At 36.4% G+C, this 19,938-nt stretch overlaps 1 protein-coding gene across 13 annotated transcripts in view; it reads left to right on the top strand.

Moving 5' to 3' along the window:
• The window catches only part of LOC139130708 (stromal interaction molecule 1-like), an 84,891-nt gene that overhangs the window by 45,354 nt on the left and 19,599 nt on the right, over positions 1-19,938 (top strand). For 12 of the 13 annotated variants that reach the window (XM_070696465.1, XM_070696466.1, XM_070696471.1 and 9 more), the window contains exons 4-13: positions 648-759; positions 1,384-1,496; positions 2,151-2,325; positions 2,886-3,063; positions 3,397-3,564; positions 3,978-4,078; positions 5,013-5,182; positions 9,682-9,780; positions 12,985-13,116; positions 14,568-14,696. In XM_070696465.1, the coding sequence (XP_070552566.1) occupies positions 648-759; positions 1,384-1,496; positions 2,151-2,325; positions 2,886-3,063; positions 3,397-3,564; positions 3,978-4,078; positions 5,013-5,182; positions 9,682-9,780; positions 12,985-13,116; positions 14,568-14,696 (1,377 nt within the window). The remainder of the gene's footprint in view (positions 1-647; positions 760-1,383; positions 1,497-2,150; positions 2,326-2,885; positions 3,064-3,396; positions 3,565-3,977; positions 4,079-5,012; positions 5,183-9,681; positions 9,781-12,984; positions 13,117-14,567; positions 14,697-19,938) is intronic. The other variant, XM_070696467.1, reaches the window with a different exon arrangement.

Raw genomic sequence — 19,938 nt, forward strand, 5'->3', positions numbered from 1 at the left:
GAGGTTATAATTCTTGATATACCGGTACGTATCTGAGAACTAACATCTACAGTAACTTACTTATGAAAATTTGACAGTCTTTGATTTTTAGTAAATGTAGTTCAGTATGGAGAATTGAAAATTTGTTGAGTATTTATCGTCATTGCTTTGTGAAAGATATTATTTACACTGTCATGTTAGATTCTGAATGAATGAAGTACAAGTTTATCATTTTGTATACAGTCCATCACATTGAACCGACAGCTATTTTTGCATACTACCGTATACATGTAGATTGCATGTAGCCTTTATTATGATGTGTCCAGACTAATTTGGTGAAAACCAAGCATGTCTAGCATACTAACCCTGGCCCTAAACCCAGGCAAGGCTACATTTGATTATTAGACTGGGGGATTTATTAAAATGATTTCATGTAGGGGTGAGTATTGGAAGAGGGGGACTTCAGGTGGTCTATCACTGACAGAGACAGAAAAATTCTTGTGTTTGCCTTCTAGATTTGTTTTGTGGTTGATCAACTAGTAATGTAAGAATGATTTGAACATGTGGTAATGAATGCTTACTGTATGGTGAATTCAAGAATACTACTTTTGATATCGTATACCTCTATTTTATGTCTAATTTACCTTTTTCATTTTCATTCTTTTCAGTTTACAACTGGACAGTTGAAGAGACACTGGATTGGTTGGTGAACTCAGTTGAATTGCCACAGTATAGAGATACATTTCAAAACAATGCAGTGGATGGAGCAATGTTACCAAGGTACTAGATGTATTCTTATCGTACATGTAGATCAATGAACCTAACCAAACAACAAAGTCCCTTTTAGGACTTGACAAATTTCACAATCCCTCATTCTGTACTCTTGAAACTTCATAACCAAACTAGTCCATTTTCAAATTAATGTGACTGGCTTTTGCTAAACTTATCACGAAATATTGTTTGAAAATGTTAAATGGATGATCAACTTGAAATATTGATACTGTTAGGTAAAAGTCTGATATGTACGCTAGATAATGGCTCCAGAATTTCTGATCCAAAATTGTCACAAACAGTCCGTGACATTGTAAATCTATATATTCTCACATCATCAGTATCTTTAAGGTCAACAAATCACTGCTTACAGTGTGTGTACAGCAGTATATGGGGCTATGAGAGAATCTTTATACTAAAAGCAGTAACCTCACTCCTCTGATAATAAAGACGTACTGAATGCTTCCAGTTTTACAATACATTGATGTACGATTCATCAGTCAATCACAGTATCAGAACTAGTATGATGTTGATGTACCAACTGCTGTTCTTTTTCAAGATGATGCACAGTCATATTATGCTATGGACATATTGTTTATATGTACCAGTATTAACATTCTTATTCTATTTCAGGTTAGCTGTTAATAGTCAATTCCTTGTCACAATCCTTGGTATCAAAGATCCTGTTCACAAACAAAAAATTATGGTAAAAGCCATGGATGTGGTATTATTCGGGGCACCAAAACGTAAGTAAACTATCATTGCATACCATAAAGTAATGACATTTCAAAAGTGTATTTTTTTATTTCTTATCAATATTGATATGTCATAGAGTGACAAAATATAGGTAATTTTCTTAAACTCTTTCTTGTTGCTGTCATCAGGACACTGTACAAGAGGTTTTGGTTCACAGATCACTGGCCGCAATCCATAATATACCATAGTCCATAATTGTTATAACAAAGGAGGACTTAAGCAATGACTGATCAACTTATGTTACATACACTTCCCGTCAAACTGGTGATCATTGCCTTCAGTTAATCTTGTGACATTGTGTTGAATTTATAGACTGAGTTGAGGTGATAGTAAAGTCTGTTACTATGTCAATAGTAAATTGCTGTACATGCATTATAATTTAGGCAGTGCAGTAGATAGAAAAAACAGAGTTATGACTTGCCAAATATGCAGAAAATGACCATTTCAGTACAATACAAAGGCTTTAGATACAAAACTTAAAATATTTTAATCAAAGAATCATCTTCTCAGAAAGATTGTATGATGTACTGATAACTATTGCAAGCGTTGTCCTCATCTCATCAAACTTTTTCATCATTCAACGGAAACAGGCACATCCATCTATCCTTTGTACATGTCTAATTATTTCACATTTCTGTTTTCAGCAAGCCATAACTATGTGAAGGACACTGCACTGGTCATGTCACTTGTCATAGCTGTTGGTGGATGTTGGTTTGCTTACATTCAACATAGATACTCACAGTCTCATATGAAACAAATGTTGAAAGACATGGAAAATTTACAGAAGGCTGAAGAGTCTCTCTCTGAACTTCAAGAAAAGTAAGAGAGATTTTCATTAGTTGATTGAGTAATTGCAAGATTAATTCATTTGATTTCCATCTTACAGACAAAAATTTACAAGATATTTCTCATGTAGTTTGGATAATGGTATTAAATCTATACGGTACTTGGTTGGGTGTATTTGTCAGAAAACAGGAGATATACCGATGTTTTCATTGGGAGGGACATACTGAAGCTCTGCACAGGGACTGAGTAGGTCAGCATATAAAAGTTTCAAAATAAATACTTTTGATACGCTGAAGTTTTGTACCATTGCATGGAGATTGTCAGACACAGCATATTTTTATATGTTTAATACTCATAGTGGTATTATTGTGAGTGCTGATGAATCAGAAATAAAATGCATGACTACTTGTCAACTTTGTATTTAATAAGTTTTTCAAGTTTGAGAAGAACATACCATATTCCATAGCGGTATGCCGGTAATTGGGTGTAAGACGTTCATTCAAATCTGTTGTAAAATTTAATATTAGCAGTGTGTACATGTATGTATAATATCAATATATTTGTAACATTTAACCTTGACTCATATACTGCAGATTACAACAAGCACACCAGCAAAAGAAGTCTGTGTTAGAAGAGAAAGAATCATTAGAGGAAAAAATGAGAGATGAGGTCATGGCAGCCAAAGCTGAAGCAGAGAGATTACATCTTGCCAGAGACAATACAGACACTGAACTAAACAGACTCAGGCTGGCTGAGGAAGAACTTGAACAGGTAATGAGTGGTTTTTAAACCGTTGATAGAGTGCAGTATTGTAAGAATGTCATCTCATATGATTGCATGAAATGCATGGTCACCAAGTAACATTTATGTTGCATCATAGACAGTGGTCTTCCCCCTCCACTGTCTATGGTTGCATACAAGATGCAATGAAGAAAAAACAAGGCATGAGTGTAGTTCAGCCTAGACTGAACACAGACACAATATGCAGCTTCATGCGTTCATAGTTAATATATCATCCTGCAGTACTATGGTAGAACTGTGTATGAGACCCCTTTCAGTGGAACTGTAAATGAGGAACACAATTTGGTTTGTTTTCCTTTGTAGGTTCGCCGGGCTTTGAGAAAAGCAGAATATGAATTAGAATGTCGAAGTGCCTGGTCGGCTCCTCCTGTTCTACAACAATGGTTACAAGTTACACATGAAATAGAGTTGATGTATTATGGTATGAAAAAACAAGCAGCAGAGAAACAGCTGGCTTCAGCAAAAGAAGGGGTAAAAAATCTCAGACATATATAGATTTTGACTTTTTCTTATTTAACAAAGTGAACACTTTTTTACAGGAAGGAAGTGTGTATACCATCTTGGTGCCCAAGTGACTTTAAAAAGTGATCTTTTGTATTGTGTTCAGGAAAGAAGGGTGGCTTATTATTACTATGAAAGGTGACTGTGATTATTTTCTTTTCTTTATCTCTGAGGTACAACGTTGCAAGTGGAAAAGTCACTGTTCTACATTACAAATGCCATATTGAACCATGTTTGAGATGCTACAAAATGTTTGCTGCATAAACCATTTATCCTTTCATGGCTAATCTTTAATAGTACAACCAATCATAAAAATAATCAGTATATAGAATGCATTTTACAGTTAGCAGTGCTCAAAAATATTTGTATATTTTTTCTTTCAGTGTGAAAAATTACGAAAGAAACGTAGTACATTTATGGGTTCGTTTCGTATTGCACATGGTAGTTCACTAGATGAAGTGGACCATAGGATAGTCAGTGCTAAGTAAGACATATTATTTTGTTTTTTAACTCTGACAAGCTAAAGCAGCATTGAAAAAGATGTTTCAAATTGTGTTTTATGTGATGTTATTCAATACAATGGTATATTTCAAAACAAATCATTATTAGATATTAGCAAAGTCCGTATAGCGGAAAAAGAGTCTATAAGATCACACATTTGAATTGACTGCAGAGCTGAAGCGCTTTGTCAGGATTTTGGCATATGCTTTTATATCTACATGTATACACTTGTGAGATTGGTGTTCATTCAGAATGACGAAGTTATATGGCAGTTTGTAATTTTGGACTTAAAGAGATGGAAGAACATTATTATTACACCTCCATCTATTCTGTTATCTGGTATGTTTTGATACACAAGAAGTTTTGGTGTCTGTGGACAGAGAGTCCAATAAGTATGATGCGCAGTCTAATAACTTTTGATGTTATTGGACTCTACTGGTATATGACCTTTGACCTCATCTGTTAATGTGAACACTGGGAAAACAAGATGCCTGTTTTTCAAAAATGTACAACTCATAATCTCTTTAGTCATGCATTGAATGAAGACAAGTTCAAAACCTGTAGATTTATGTGAAATAATTCTGCTTAACTACAACACTGTGCAGATTGACTTTTTGTTCTGGTTTGATACGGAAAAAATATACCCACATGTTGTCTTGATGCAATCAAACCAGTACAATGCTGTGTAGGTACAGAGTATTCTGAAAACACTATATGAGTACAACACCTTGTACATGGTTCATCTCTGATACCTTCGCCGTATGATCTACTCCGGCATAAATCCCACCATAAATACCACGTTTGTAAATTCATAATACATGTATGTAGAAACAAAGACATTGTGTACCACTGTGTACTTGCTGGAGAGAATTCTCAATTGGAAATGTCCATATCATGTGTCTGTTTTGAATTGACAGATCAGCGCTGGCTGAGGTGACATCAGATTTACAAGAGAGACTACATAGATGGGGACAGATTGAACAAATTATTGGTCTACCCATTGTAAATAACCCAGGCCTTTCATACCTAACACAAATTTTACAAACTGACACCGGCTCAGCGGCAGCAACACCAATCAGTATGCCCAGTAAGTTGCATGTGTATGTTTGTCTTGATGGTGTGATGAAGTATGTTTTGTACAGTCATTTCAACTACTTAGTTTTAGAAATGGGCAGAACCTCCAGACTGTTGTGAAGTGACGATGAAAACGGGTACTGTTACAGCAATCTAACAAAAATGATATTGTCTTCTGTCTTTGAAATCTTACCGAGTGGTATGTGGATATCATAGACTCATTGACTTAAATTGTAACTTACCCTGTGGTGTCTCACAGGCCACGATAACTTAGTACATTTCATTATGAACACATTTATGCACCAGGTACTGTACAGGATGTATAAATGAAAATATTGCTTTGTGAAAGGTCAGCTCTGTTTACAACACATCGTGAATTGTGTGTGTTGATACAGAAAAAATCTCAAAAGAATGTGCTAGCACAGATGTGAAATGATGTTTAAGTAGTCTCTCTAAAATAGTATCAGATGTCAATACCAAAAAATTTCTGACTGAGAATAATGTTGTGGTAACCATAGACAAAGTCATCATTTTAATTGAAATTGATCAAATATGATTCTCAGAAATTGTGAAAACACCTCAGTAGATACTTATAAAGTGACAATGCTAAGAATGGAACTGTTGTTAAAATCTGCAATTGTTGAATATTTCACTGGTGGTGGGAAGCTATTAATGTAACTATAGTAACACACATAGATTTGTCACACCATCAGTATTGGCAGATCTGATACAGGTGTGAAAATATAGAGATACCAGTATTGTTACTTTGTACAGCACTGTGGTATTGGGTGATATTTAATAGCAGTATAATTAATACTTTGATAATGCTGCAACTGCAACTACACAAACAAATATGTATACATCATTGACAATGAACGGTTAAGGTGGGTAGAGATAATGCTTGTTTCTGAGGTAATTTACTAACACATGACAGTATTATTTTGCAGATCTAGCTAACACTGTGGCATTGCATGGTGTAATCTTTCTAGTCCATATCATTTTTAAATTTCAGTAAATGGATATGGCTTTGGCAATGATCATTTTGACAAATCTTGAAAATGGTGACATACATGTACATTGTACTATTAGACTGGTTGCCATTTGCTATTCAGTGTAACAGATTAGATTGAGAGTTAATGTCTGATTGGTTCTGTCAGTGTGACAGATTAGATTGAAAGCGAATGTTGCATTGGTTCTGTCAGTGTGACAGATTAGATTGACAGTGAATGTCTCATTGGTTCTGTCAGTGTGACAGATTAGATTGACAGTGAATGTCTCATTGGTTCTGTCAGTGTGACAGATTAGATTGACAGTGAATGTCTCATTGGTTCTGTCAGTGTGACAGATTAGATTGACAGTGAATGTCTCATTGGTTCTGTCAGTGTGACAGATTAGATTGACAGTGAATGCCTCATTGGTTCTGTCAGTGTGACAGATTAGATTGAAAGCGAATGTTGCATTGGTTCTGTCAGTGTGAGAGATTAGATTGACAGTGAATGTCTCATTGGTTCTGTCAGTGTGACAGATTAGATTGACAGTGAATGTCTCATTGGTTCTGTCAGTGTGACAGATTAGATTGAAAGCGAATGTTGCATTGGTTCTGTCAGTGTGACAGATTAGATTGACAGTGAATGTCTCATTGGTTCTGTCAGTGTGACAGATTAGATGAAAGCGAATGTTGCATTGGTTCTGTCAGTGTGAGAGATTAGATTGACAGTGAATGTCTCATTGGTTCTGTCAGTGTGACAGATTAGATTGACAGTGAATGTCTCATTGGTTCTGTCAGTGTGACAGATTAGATTGAAAGCGAATGTTGCATTGGTTCTGTCAGTGTGACAGATTAGATTGACAGTGAATGTCTCATTGGTTCTGTCAGTGTGACAGATTAGATTGACAGTGAATGTCTCATTGGTTCTGTCAGTATGACAGATTAGATTGAAAGCGAATGTTGCTTTGGTTCTGTCAGTGTGACAGATTAGATTGACAGTGAATACCTCATTGGTTCTGTCAGTGTGACAGATTAGATTGACAGTGAATGTCTCATTGGTTCTGTCAGTGTGACAGATTAGATTGACAGTGAATGTCTCATTGGTTCTGTCAGTGTGACAGATTAGATTGACAGTGAATGTTGCATTGGTTCTGCCAGTGTGACAGATTAGATTGACAGTGAATGTCTCATTGGTTCTGTCAGTGTGACAGATTAGATTGACGGTGAATGTCTCATTGGTTCTGTCAGTGTGACAGATTAGATTGACGGTGAATGTCTCATTGGTTCTGTCAGTGTGACAGATTAGATTGACAGTGAATGTCTCATTGGTTCTGTCAGTGTGACAGATTAGATTGACAGTGAATGTCTCATTGGTTCTGTCAGTGTGACAGATTAGATTGACAGTGAATGCCTCATTGGTTCTGTCAGTGTGACAGATTAGATTGACAGTGAATGTCTCATTGGTTCTGTCAGTGTGACAGATTAGATTGAGAGTGAATGTCGCATTGGTTCTGTCAGTGTGACAGATTAGATTGAAAGCGAATGTTGCATTGGTTCTGTCAGTGTGACAGATTAGATTGACAGTGAATGTCTCATTGGTTCTGTCAGTGTGACAGATTAGATTGAAAGTGAATGTTTCATTGGTTCTGTCAGTGTGACAGATTAGATTGACGGTGAATGTCTCATTGGTTCTGTCAGTGTGACAGATTAGATTGAAAGTGAATGTCTCATTGGTTCTGTCAGTGTGACAGATTAAATTGAATGTCTTATTGGTTGAGGTCTGATACTGGTTCTGGTACATCAATGATTCTATCAAAACAGTGCAGACATAATTGTCGAAGTGAAGGTACAGTACCCATCCATACAATTTGTGTCATAGCGGTAGTGAACAGGAAATGTCTGAGCTATCATGCAGGAAGTTTATTCCTGTAAAGAGAGATATGTAAAGATAATGTTGTATGGTCTGTGCTAACATTGAGCACTCTAAAATTTCAACATTTATGAGTACATAATGTATTTTGATTCCCCTATTTCATATCATGTCGTCTCTCTGTGTACTCCTTACTACTTTAATAAACAACTTAAAATAGCGGTACGGCCATTTTCTGTTTTCAATACACAGCCCTATTTTGCATTTTGTAAAAATAATGAATCTGTGACCTGTGAAGGCTGTAGCTTTAGTTGTTTAGCATGCACATGGACCATTGATGTGTTGTGTGACTGAGACAGTTATGTCCATAAGTTGAGAACAACTTTGAGAAGTTTCTGTACACACATGCAATGATGGACCAAGATGGGTGGTGATGATTTGGACACCATACTGAAATCTGTTGATGCTGGTGAAAGCATAGACAGTCTGGGGGTATCTGTCTCACTAGTGGCCAATAACACAAGACTTAGTGGTGATGTAAGGTAAATAAGCATGTTGGTTTATGACTGCTGCTATTTAAAACACGGCAACTATCAACTCTGCATGCTTGCATGTCAGCTTGTACCCTTTAACAAATCTTGATAAGATTTTGGTTCTCTAACCATAGACCCTCGAGAAAAACGGGACAGGCAACTGCTGTAAAGATCGAAAGAACAGCGTTTAGCTTTGTGTAAATGCTTGTCTACCTTACTGCTTCTGACTCCACCAACTGTTGTTGAGTCCCGATTTATCGCAAAGTTTCGCCTGACAGCGAAAGTCAGTGTTAAAAATGTATTTTCTAGTACTTTGCGGGTGTAGACATGTGTAGCATATCCGAAATTTGGTGTTTCTTCAGGCTAAAACAGTACCAAAATGTTAGAGGTCGTGTACTTGAGCTCCGATGGAGTAGTCATTTTTTTATACCCTGATTTTCGTCAAATTTTGTGTGACAGATAAAATATAGGTCAGATTTTTGTTTTGCAGGACTGGGGAAGTGTAGACCTGTCTAACTTGTAAATGTTTGTTGTTATCAGAGATTTTTATGGTAGGGAATGTAAACTTAAGATGTCGATACCTAGCAAGAGTTTTCTGTAGCGTCTATGGCTAAATGTACACTGTTTTTATCGTCTGGTGTTTTCCTGTTGGCTTCGGCTAGAATCCAAAACGTGATCTTCATCGTTACCAGAACATTCACCATGACTGGTATAAAAAAACCCTCAAAATTCTCTGTGTCATTACTCGGAACGTGCCATGCAAGAGCACAGTGTACATATCCAGAACGTCAGTTTGATCGTTAATGACGTTCAATGTTAAGTACAAAGTATTGTTGTCAGGGACCGCTTGGCAAATAAACTTAAGATATTCTAAGATAGATCGCACAAAGAAACCACAGCAGTTGCCTGTCCCGTTTTTCTTGAGGGTATATGCAGTAACTCACTTTATGTCAAAACTTTCCAAATGCATTCAGTATCTCATCTTTTAAGTGGCATAACCCTGTGCTTTGATAACTACGCAGCATCATTATTTTATGTTTTTGTTCTTTTGGTTGATTTGACACTGTTAGTGTCTTCACCCCTGTAACTCTTATGTCCTGTACTATGTTTGCATGACACAGGTGATGGCTCAGCTTGTCCAACCTCTTCTGTTACACCTGCCATGCCAACACCACCAAGCCAATATAGGCAGCAGACTTCAAGTGAGGCAGAAGAGACTGGTAGCGTTCAAAGCTTAGTTTTCTACTAATTTTTAGTGTGTAAACTATCACCACAGCACAGTCAACTCCCAGTCCATCTATGTACTCACCAAATGCAAACCATCCCTTCATGACCATGTGACAGTCATGTGATCAGAACTGACATTTGACCCTATTCATTTTGGTGTCAATTTCATGATACTAGGAAGCACTTTCATTTATGCAAAATATCATTCAAAGGTTGCAGGGATAAGACCTAACTGTTATTGCAGTTATGTCCTAAATCTTTTTATGGTGTATAATGTACTTTCAAAAAGTTCTTATTTCAAGTTTGAACCCATCGAAATATTTCTTTTGTGAATAATTCACAAATTTGTGCATATTTTATAATTGTCAAACTGAATTTAAAACTGATCATAATAGTTTGATATGTGTCTTTGTATGTCTTATTTATTTAGCTGATTTGTTATAAATATACAGTCAGAAGGGAGAAAATTGTCTTTGAGTTTATGTGAAAAATGAATTTAGAGGAATTTCATTGTTTGAAAACCTTGATCTTCGTTTTAAAGTGTAGCAGTGCAGACTGATATAGTTTTCACTTTGGCACAGTGTTGATGATCCACATTACAACATTAACAAAATCAATCCTATCAGCTCTCATAGGTAGGTCTTTGCTGGAATATGAAACATTACATAAATTTATCTCAGTACAGCCTAACATGTGTTTTATAATGAATAGAAAATCAGTTGAGTATGATCGTAGATGGTATTCATATTGCTGCCTTCATTCATCGATGCATGCTGTAGCTGTTGATAATCACAGTCATTCCTCTTGGCATTCACATGGTAGAATATTTGGTGGAGAGGTGAATAAATTGTCAACAATGTCAACTAAATGTAAATCTTCTTGAACAAGTAACATTTGAGTCATTTGATCTTATGAAAATCATTTAATGTATGAGTTTCAAAAGTGATGAGGCGAAAAATGGTTTCAAAAGTAGAAAAGAAGAATAAAGCACAGGTTCAAATTGTTTCTCAATGCAAATACATGTATGGGGCAGTCAGGGTTTAACTTTATACATTTTGAACTATTCAAGATAACTTTTAATTGTTTCTGAGATTTTATAAAAATTTTACAAATTTTATTTTTTCAATTGACATTTGGATGCTGCACAATTTGATGAATGTGAAATTCACATGTTTTAATCAGCAATGGCATTGCCAATGGCTAAATATGATTATCCAAATATTTATCACATAGTAGAGGCTGGAACTATTAAATTCATCTGAGATGAAAGTTTTACTAGTGCATTTTAGGTCAAATAGTGCATGTATAAAAAAGTCAGGAATTGAAAATATTTATAACATACAGTATTAGAAGCTGGAACTATTTAGTTTGAAAGTATTACTTGTTAGCTTGATATCAAATAGTGCACATAGAAGGTCAGGAATTGAAATAGTTTTCAAAGCAAGTGTGTTGAGTATGTTTAATTGTCGAGATCTTTTCATAGATACCTAGATTCAGTAATGTAGAGTACAAACATGGAAGACATCTTACCGAAATGTACATAGTTTACCAATTTATCAAATAGACTTTGTATCAAAATTGATCTTGTCAATGGTGTTTTGTTACCTGTGATATGATATACTTAGTGGCTCTGAGCTGACCAGACCAAATCAATGTATGCAATAGTATCATCAAAGGGAGCAAATAAAATGGCAATATACACATAGGGATGTATTTGATGCCTTAGTTTTCAATTATCCTCATCTATGGAACATGAGCTATTGAAATATCACACACCTTGTGGCTGGATAACTCAGAACACGCGTAGAGTATTTATTGTTGGCATAATTCTAAATATAAACCTAAACTACTTACTGACACATTCTGTCGGCTGAATCGATGTATCTTATTAAATCATTGATGTTTGACAAAAACTTGTGACCCAAAAATGGTGGTAACATATAAGTATATACTTTTTATGTTGAAGTATGGATAGGAGACATATAACTAGATTTAGTGCATAGCTTTGCAGTGTAGGTTAGTGATTTACAATATGAAAGTATTGAGTTCATGTCAGACTTTGAGTACACATCAATGAGAGGAAGTATCCGATGATTCCATGGTTCATACACAACACTATTTATGAAAGATGACTAGTGCCAGGTGGTTGTATCTGTTGCAATGAGTTGATTTTCTGCCCAATCATCAAGTTCCATGAATAGTATTATTTCTGTGTCATCAGGATAATTGGATTGGATGTCCTCTTGATGGCCACCATTCACAATCAATATAAATGGAAATATAACTTGTAGTGATGTGATATGTTTCATTTTCTAGTGGCTTGGCCAAACTCACTATTCTGCAATCTTGTCCTCTAAGTTGTTGATTTTTTAATGTTAACAAGTGGTTGACAACAATCACGTTGAAGATGGCAAGTTAGCATTGGTCATTAGAATGTGTAAAGGAACATTGACTGTACACTTATGCTCAAGTTCTTATCAACGGGCATTCCGAGTCTAGCTGAGCAAGCACGCAGTTACTATATTTTGGTAGTTATCAGTTAGGATTCCAAATCTGTCATTTCCCAAGTCTGTGTTCAAAATGTTGTGTAGGATAGAGCCATGTTTGTTACTTCAAGTACTGAATTCATACATAATGGTATACATGTACCTCTCTGTAAAGCAAAGAAGTGCTGTCTGCGTCAGCCATATGTAATTGTGTGAGAAATACTGTTGTACAGTTTCCAATTAATGTAACACAAAGTCCAAGGTAGCTTTGATATTGTGTATCAGAATAAATGAAAGATTGCAAGTACATACAGAAATGCTACAAATTGTCAAATACTTTTAACAGTGACTTAGTGTATAAGCACATTTCATGCTCTCCACCATGCTGATAGGAGGTTACTCATGACACAAGTGTAGGATGTAATTCTTATAGACTGTGTCAAACTTCAGGCAACCGCTACCATCCCCAGTCATCTGTCTTAACTTCCATACAAATACCTACACTCACAATACCAGGCTTACATATGGTGCTTTTTATTGGCATTGGAAGGGATAGTTGTTTTCAAATGGTGTAGTAAAGTAAAACCCACAACAGTGATAGTGATAGTACTGGTTATCATGGTGGTGGTGAAATATTCTTGGCTTGTTGAATAAGACATTGTAAGCCTTATGGATCAGTGTTTAACTTTGAGAGACAATTTTCTTGTACAGGTACTAAGAAAGCAGCTTCTCACAAGCCACTGCCAGTTCGTAGCAATACCGAGCAAGCTATCAGAACTAAACCTATAAAGTCCATCTTGAAGTATGCAAGATCAAGTTCAGCTGGTGATCTCCTTGAATATGGTATACAATTCTTTCTGATATCCCTCAAATATCAATATGGTATACAATTCTTTCTGATATCCCTCAAATATCATGTACATATAGGAATTCAGTATGCTTCACCCATTCATCAATTAAGAGGATAAAATCTATAACATTTGCAAAGCTTATATTTTTCATTTGTAAACAAAGATTGTTTTAACTCTAGAACTACTTGCCTGGCCCATCGTCCCTCCACCGTGGGTGGAGGGACGGTGCCTGGCCTCATAAGTTTTGAGAGGGACTGTTTCATTTTAACAGGGAAGGTCCTATCTCATGTAAACATAAGTCTTTGAAATTAGTCGCATTCACCTATTGTCACAGAAGCCTGTGGACATGCTCAAAACATTCTATTGAAAAAAAATGATGTAATTTATATTGTTATACTTCAAAGAGAGTTGACATTTCCTGTGCAACAGTAAACCTTTGTTGTACTCAGACACTTTGCACTTTTCATTGTACTTGAAATCATTCAAAGAAGTTAAAATTAGCATTCAGAATAACAAAATCAACGAAATTATATGAGTTATAGTTTTTGTCATGCTATGTACTGGTAGTTGAAGTGGCCAGATGTATTGCTGTCATAACTTTTATTATGTCATATTCATTTGTAATGACAAGGTTCCTCCCATGTAATCACAACAAACTTTACAAATTATATTCATCAAGATTTTAGATCATATATTTTCTTTTCTATAATCATTTTTTTAATTGTTTTATAACACTTTTGCTTTTATTGTGCTTAGTTTTGCTGTGGAGGGTACCGGTAAATATTGTTTTGCAAACAGACTCACTGGGCATAACATTACGGCATCTTTCATTGTGAATAAATTCCACATACATGTATTAAACTTAAATGGGTAAAACAATATTGAAGTTCACATTTGGGTTTTTCTACATGTACAATAAGATAACAATTGCCCCATTCTTTACAAGTCAAAGGAATATTCCCAACAGATGTGTCACAATATTGTGCCTATGTACTCATTATCAATATAAACCTTTGATATATAAACTTGAGCTGGATGTTCTTGAAATCTTTCTTCTAATAATGAATTTTTATCTATCAAATCTTCCATTTATAGTTTATGGATAATCATATAAAGTTGGTTGTTGTGAACTTCGATACAATGTTTCTTATTTAAGATTTGTGTTTTCCCATGTATTTATGACCATTTGGGTCTTAGTAAATAATGCCTGTATAATAAGCTATAAGAGAGATTTGCATGTAATATCCACCAACTGTATCATGGTTTGTATGGCCATCAGGATTTTGAAGCGCCATCTGATTATTATACCAGATACAGTATGATAAAGTATTGTTTCATTATATATCCACAATCAGCATCATATTTCAACAAAATGTTGTTGAAAATCCTGCCATTAAGAATCACAGCTAAGAAATTAATTGTGCTAGGCATTTTCCTGTACAGGTAAGAAGGCTTCTGCTAAAAAAGAAACACCTGCCCGCAGCAAAACTGAGCAACCTATAAAAACTAAATCTACAAAATCCTTCATGAAGCATTCAAGATCAAGTTCAGCCAGTGACCTCCTTGACTATGGTATATTTTATTCCTTTCTATTCCTCATATAGATCATTAGTTTTGTAATTTCACATATCAATTCATTATCTAATTGAACCAAATTTGTATGATATGAAGAAATGCAATTTGTCATCATCTTAGTTCACTAGGTTAAGTCAGCAACTTTGAATAACATGTATGTTGTGGAATTCATAATTCTTCCATGTGTTCATGCATCTGAGATATGGTAGGTACCGTGTATTGTTGATAAATTTACATTTAAAGGCACCAAAGATTTGTCTGTAAAATGTCATACCAGTAGTTTGTTCATGATGATTTATCACATTGGTCATACTGGTGTAAGAAATGTCACTATTGGCTTCAGAAGAAATTTGCCGATTACTTCATGAGATACACTGCTATTCCATCATAACTGACGTAAAACCACCTGACCTGTCATTCAATCATTCCAAATATCAATTTTGCTTACTCAATGAAGAGACATCAACTTGCAGTTTATCGATATGCTTGTTTCACAGACCAAGATTAACACAATCCAATGAAATCTTATCATGAAAGCATGAACAGACTGAAGAGTATTAGCATTCATCAATACCAGCCAAACTTCTGGAGCTCATTAATGCATAAAATCAGCTGGGCTTATAGCTTTGCCTTGGTCATGGATTGCTTATGGGTACTGGATACAGCTATTGGCCCTCAGCATGCTTTGCCAAATGCTATAGCAATACACATTTGCCAAAAAATTCCTTTGGTCAGCTGACACGAGGCTGTATTCAATAGTGGATTAAACTGTTGAAAAATGCTGTTCTACAGTATATTGGACTTTTATATTTGTTACTGAAATTAAAATGCACAAAGTGCAGTTTCTTGGAGAGCAAATGTAGAATTAAATTTATCAAATAATTAAATTCATGGATAAGTGGAAAATGTCAAATGTATCAGGTGTTGCCCTAGTAGTAGGGCTCTACAATGTGTTTCATACTTTAATCACACTCTTGGTTAATTTTCAATTTGGTTTTAAGATATCTTAATAGAGTACTAGTGCAAAGACAGATAAAAAGGAACAAAATGTGTTTCTACAGTGTAAATACTAGTACATCATGTAATCCATGGTTTGGCCTGGATAAGAAGACTAATTAATTAATATTGTCTGTCAGTTAATGGACTTTGATTCTTGTTAAATCTACGTTACCTGGCAGTTCTAGGCAATTGAATAATCATTGATATCACATAAAATCACTGAGCAAACTGTGTCAATAATCCTAGACAGATCATATTCCTACACTGCAAAGTGTAAGCAGGGTTTTTATAAAAAATAAAACTGCTGTTCATTTTCTAGACCTTATTTCAAAATAGTGTCTTATATGCAGTGTTGTCCTTAGAAGCCGGGTGCCGGGTAAATAACCCGGCTGTTTTGCATTTTTTCCCGGCTACTTTTAACGTCATTAGATTATTTTTATAGACCTGTAATTTCGGGATTGCACTGCCAGCTGTTAGACGGCACACGTACGATTAGCAGTTTCGCGACCCCTTTCCCCCGCATGGAACTGCACAAACATAAAACAGTTTCTAAATACCCGTTTGTGGCTTTTTGAGCCCGATCTTTTATTTGTTAAATAGTGTGATTGGCTGATGGACGCGCCTATATGGTGTTGTCTTTGTTACGAGCAGTGTAATTGGTTTGATTAGTATGAAGGTCATCTTAGGCGTCAAAAAGAAATGTGGCGTCGGCCACTGGCACCTTGCCGATGGAATATTTTTTCCCGAAGAAAGCCCGTTCGAAAGGTATACTTGATTCCAAAAATATATTTAGTTTATGTATGAAAAACTTCAATTTCGCTGAATTTGTGAGAAAAAAGCGCCGAAAAGATGTGATTTTAATCGACGATTCGAAGTTCATGAGACTGCAGCTAGTTTTCCGCCGCCGCGCTGGCTGCCAACGTCACGGTCACTACGAGTATAATCTTCTCAACAAATTAAGTTATTCTCAGAGCAATACCAACGCATGTTCTTGATTTTAAAAAAATGAGCTAGAACTGATTTTTTTAGAAGCAACTGTTTATTTGAATGGGTATTTTTTTTCATTGATTATTTTTACGTACTAGAATCCACGGTCACAGGCATATAATGTGTGTTGCCGACCGTTGCCGACCAGCGCATCATCGTCACGGCTCACGGCTTCACCGTGGTGTTGCTGAGAATCCGTAGTCTTTGCCACTCGGGTAGCTTGGTCACTCCCAAAAGAATATCTCAAGCAGTGGCAGGGCTCGTTTACGCAGCAACCGTGGCGCTAATATCCCGTTGTTTAAGACAACAGGACAATATGTCGTGGATTCCGGCATGGGTTCAATTTCAATGCGCCTCTCCATGTTCTCTATGTTGGGTTGCCCGATAGTGTCTTTCGATGGACCCTCTGAATCATTTTTTTTCACGGACTCGTGGAGCAAATTTGAAAGAAAATAGAGTTGTTTCCTTCCGACGCCATGCTGCATATCTGCTTTGATGAAATTTGGGGACAGCGAGACGCGATGATCGTGCGCGGTTTGCATTTAATTTGTTGCAACATTTCTGTCAATCACTCACTTTGTGTCATAAGTTTCAGAAACTATCGCTCGCCTGAAAATTAGCAACGTAGTATAAGTTCATAGGCACAGCTGACATGGTAACGTGCCTCTGACTCGACGATGCCGATTTTTCAGACTACACTCAGAGAATCCGAAACTTTCCACACAAAATGAGTGATTGACAGAAATGTTGCAACAAATTTAATGTTAAGCGGGCACTCATCTCGTCTGGTTGTCGCCTAAGCTCAGTCGCGGAGAGTGCTTTCGCAAACGTTTTACTATTATCGTTTGCGTATAGAAACTCATAACAATGAAAAATGCGTAGAGACTCAATGCAATACGTAATATTATCATATACCTACATTCACGTGCCTGTGTAAAGCTATGGGAGAAAGCGCCCTCAGATCCGTGCATTTTTTACGTATCACGCCCCGGCCCGGTGCCCAAATATGGGCAATCGCGTGCATTTCTGAACTATCTCGATTCTGGTTACTACGCGCGTTGCTATCCGCAAACGTTCCATTCGTACACAAAGCCAGCGCGAGATTAGGAAAATGTCTGCTCGCTCAGATCGTAGTTGCGCGTGGCGACAGTGGAGCCGCGCAGGTGACATCGGCTTTTATTTCTAAATTCTAGTGAAATCCTGTGTATCCTAAGTGTGTGCCTGTTCAGTATAAATGACCAGAAACTGACATTACGCTTTTGTCCTTCTTACACCTCGATTTCAGCCTTGATCTCTGTTGGTCACGTACAGTACGGATGTTGCTTTGCGCGTTCTAGAATTCTGCAGGTAAACAAATGACGTCATTATGTATGTCAATCCGCGACGGGAAGCGGCCGTCGTATTTCTGAAAAACTGACACAAATGGCGATGAATTTTGATATCGCTCACATTTCTATCTCCTAAACAATGTTGAATATTATAACGCTCGGGCCCTTCCGCCGTACGACCTCGGGCCGCAAAAGCCGTATCAGGGCCGTAAAGATATGCGGCATTGTTATGAGTTTTCTATATACGCATTTTTTTCGTAAATGCGAACACTGTTACAGTGAATTATCTTACCGATGTTTTTCTTAACAAAAGCGAATGTGTTTTGATTAGGCCAAAAAAAAGAAGAAATGTTTCTGGTCAGCGCCGCGCGTCACTTGAACAACAGCGCGTCACCTTTTTTTTCTGTTTGTGGCCGGCGGCCGTGGCTGACACCAAACCAAAATGGCTGAAGAGAAAGAGAAAATTCTTTTGGGGCATGATCAGTGACTGCATGAAGAGTACATATGTGACTTTATTGATAACACTATAAAACTGACCCTCCTCCCTCCCTTGAGGGAAAAAAAAATAAAAATTGAAAAAAAAAAAATGCGCGTCGCCGCAGCATTTTTTAAAGAAAAATCTGACCAGAAACATTTCTTTTTTTTTGGCCTTAGAATAGAATGAGTTTGATAGTTTTTGGGAAACTGCTATGTGGTAATGGAGAATGGGAATGAGCAATGAAATGAGCAGACAGCGGGTGATTTAAGATTAAATGTTACATCTTCACCGCAAATAAAACCATAAGTGTGTCATAAATAGTACAAACAAAACAAAATCATGTTTGTTTGTTTGTTGTATGTGAGCCACGTCTAAGACACACAACAAAAGTACTGTTTCAGTCTCAGCTAAATGTCACCTAAGATGCCACCAGAGAACACCATTTCCACTCCAAAATTTCATTTTTCGCCTTGCGAGAGGGGGGACACCCCCCTCTCGCGCTCTTCCCCCTCGTTCGCTACCCTCACTCGCCGCTCGGTCGCTTCGCTCCCTCGCAGTCCACCCGTCTACTTTCTTAAATTACCCGGCTACTTTTAAATATAAGGACAACACTGTATATGTTTTTTTATTTTTGCATACTTCTGAAATTGCTTCTGTTATTACCGTATTTGTGGGAGATCTGCAACTAACGTCTAACATTAGACTAAAATTTCATAAAACCATTGAGGAAAATTTTATAATCTTCTAAGTGTTGTAGTTTTGATAATAAAGAAAGATCAATTAATTATATTATGAAGTTTCATGTTTGATATGTGAGGTTTCCCATGTATACCATTGTAATAAATTGCTATGTTTCATTGACTTAGTAATGGAATTAATTTGCATATTTCTACTGTCTTCAAAACAGTTTTCAGCAAAGGTTGCAAAGTGTGCTTTAAAAGCAAACATTTTAAGCAAACATTTAGGCATTATAGTCGTATATATCAAGCTCTACCCGGTACATATCCGCCAATCACGTGACTGGAGAAATGCACATACCAGATGCCCCAGCTATAGATAGCATAGGCTCTCGATTGGTGAATTTTTAATGAGAATGTCATAATGACAAGGATATCAATTGTGGAATCTATAGTTTGATTTTGTTTGTAATCCAAAGCAGCTGCTAATGACATCCATAGTCATTGATATGAACATGTTTAACTTGGGAATGAAGTTATCTCTGTGTTTTATTGAACATTTTTGATTCAAAAATAAAGAAAACCCTAAAGTCACAGCATAATTTGATATTTCCTATTCTGCCAGTAAAACAGTATTACTGTTGTAGCAGCGGTCTAGCCGTATCTCATGGTAGAATAGAGCAATGTTATGGAAGTTCAAACATTATGGCCAGTTGAAAGATACATGTTGATTCCTGGAGCTGGAGAATGGCCAGCACTGCTCATGTCTA

Source organism: Ptychodera flava, chromosome 4 (genome assembly GCF_041260155.1).
Source record: "Ptychodera flava strain L36383 chromosome 4, AS_Pfla_20210202, whole genome shotgun sequence".
NCBI classification, from domain to species: domain Eukaryota; kingdom Metazoa; phylum Hemichordata; class Enteropneusta; family Ptychoderidae; genus Ptychodera; species Ptychodera flava.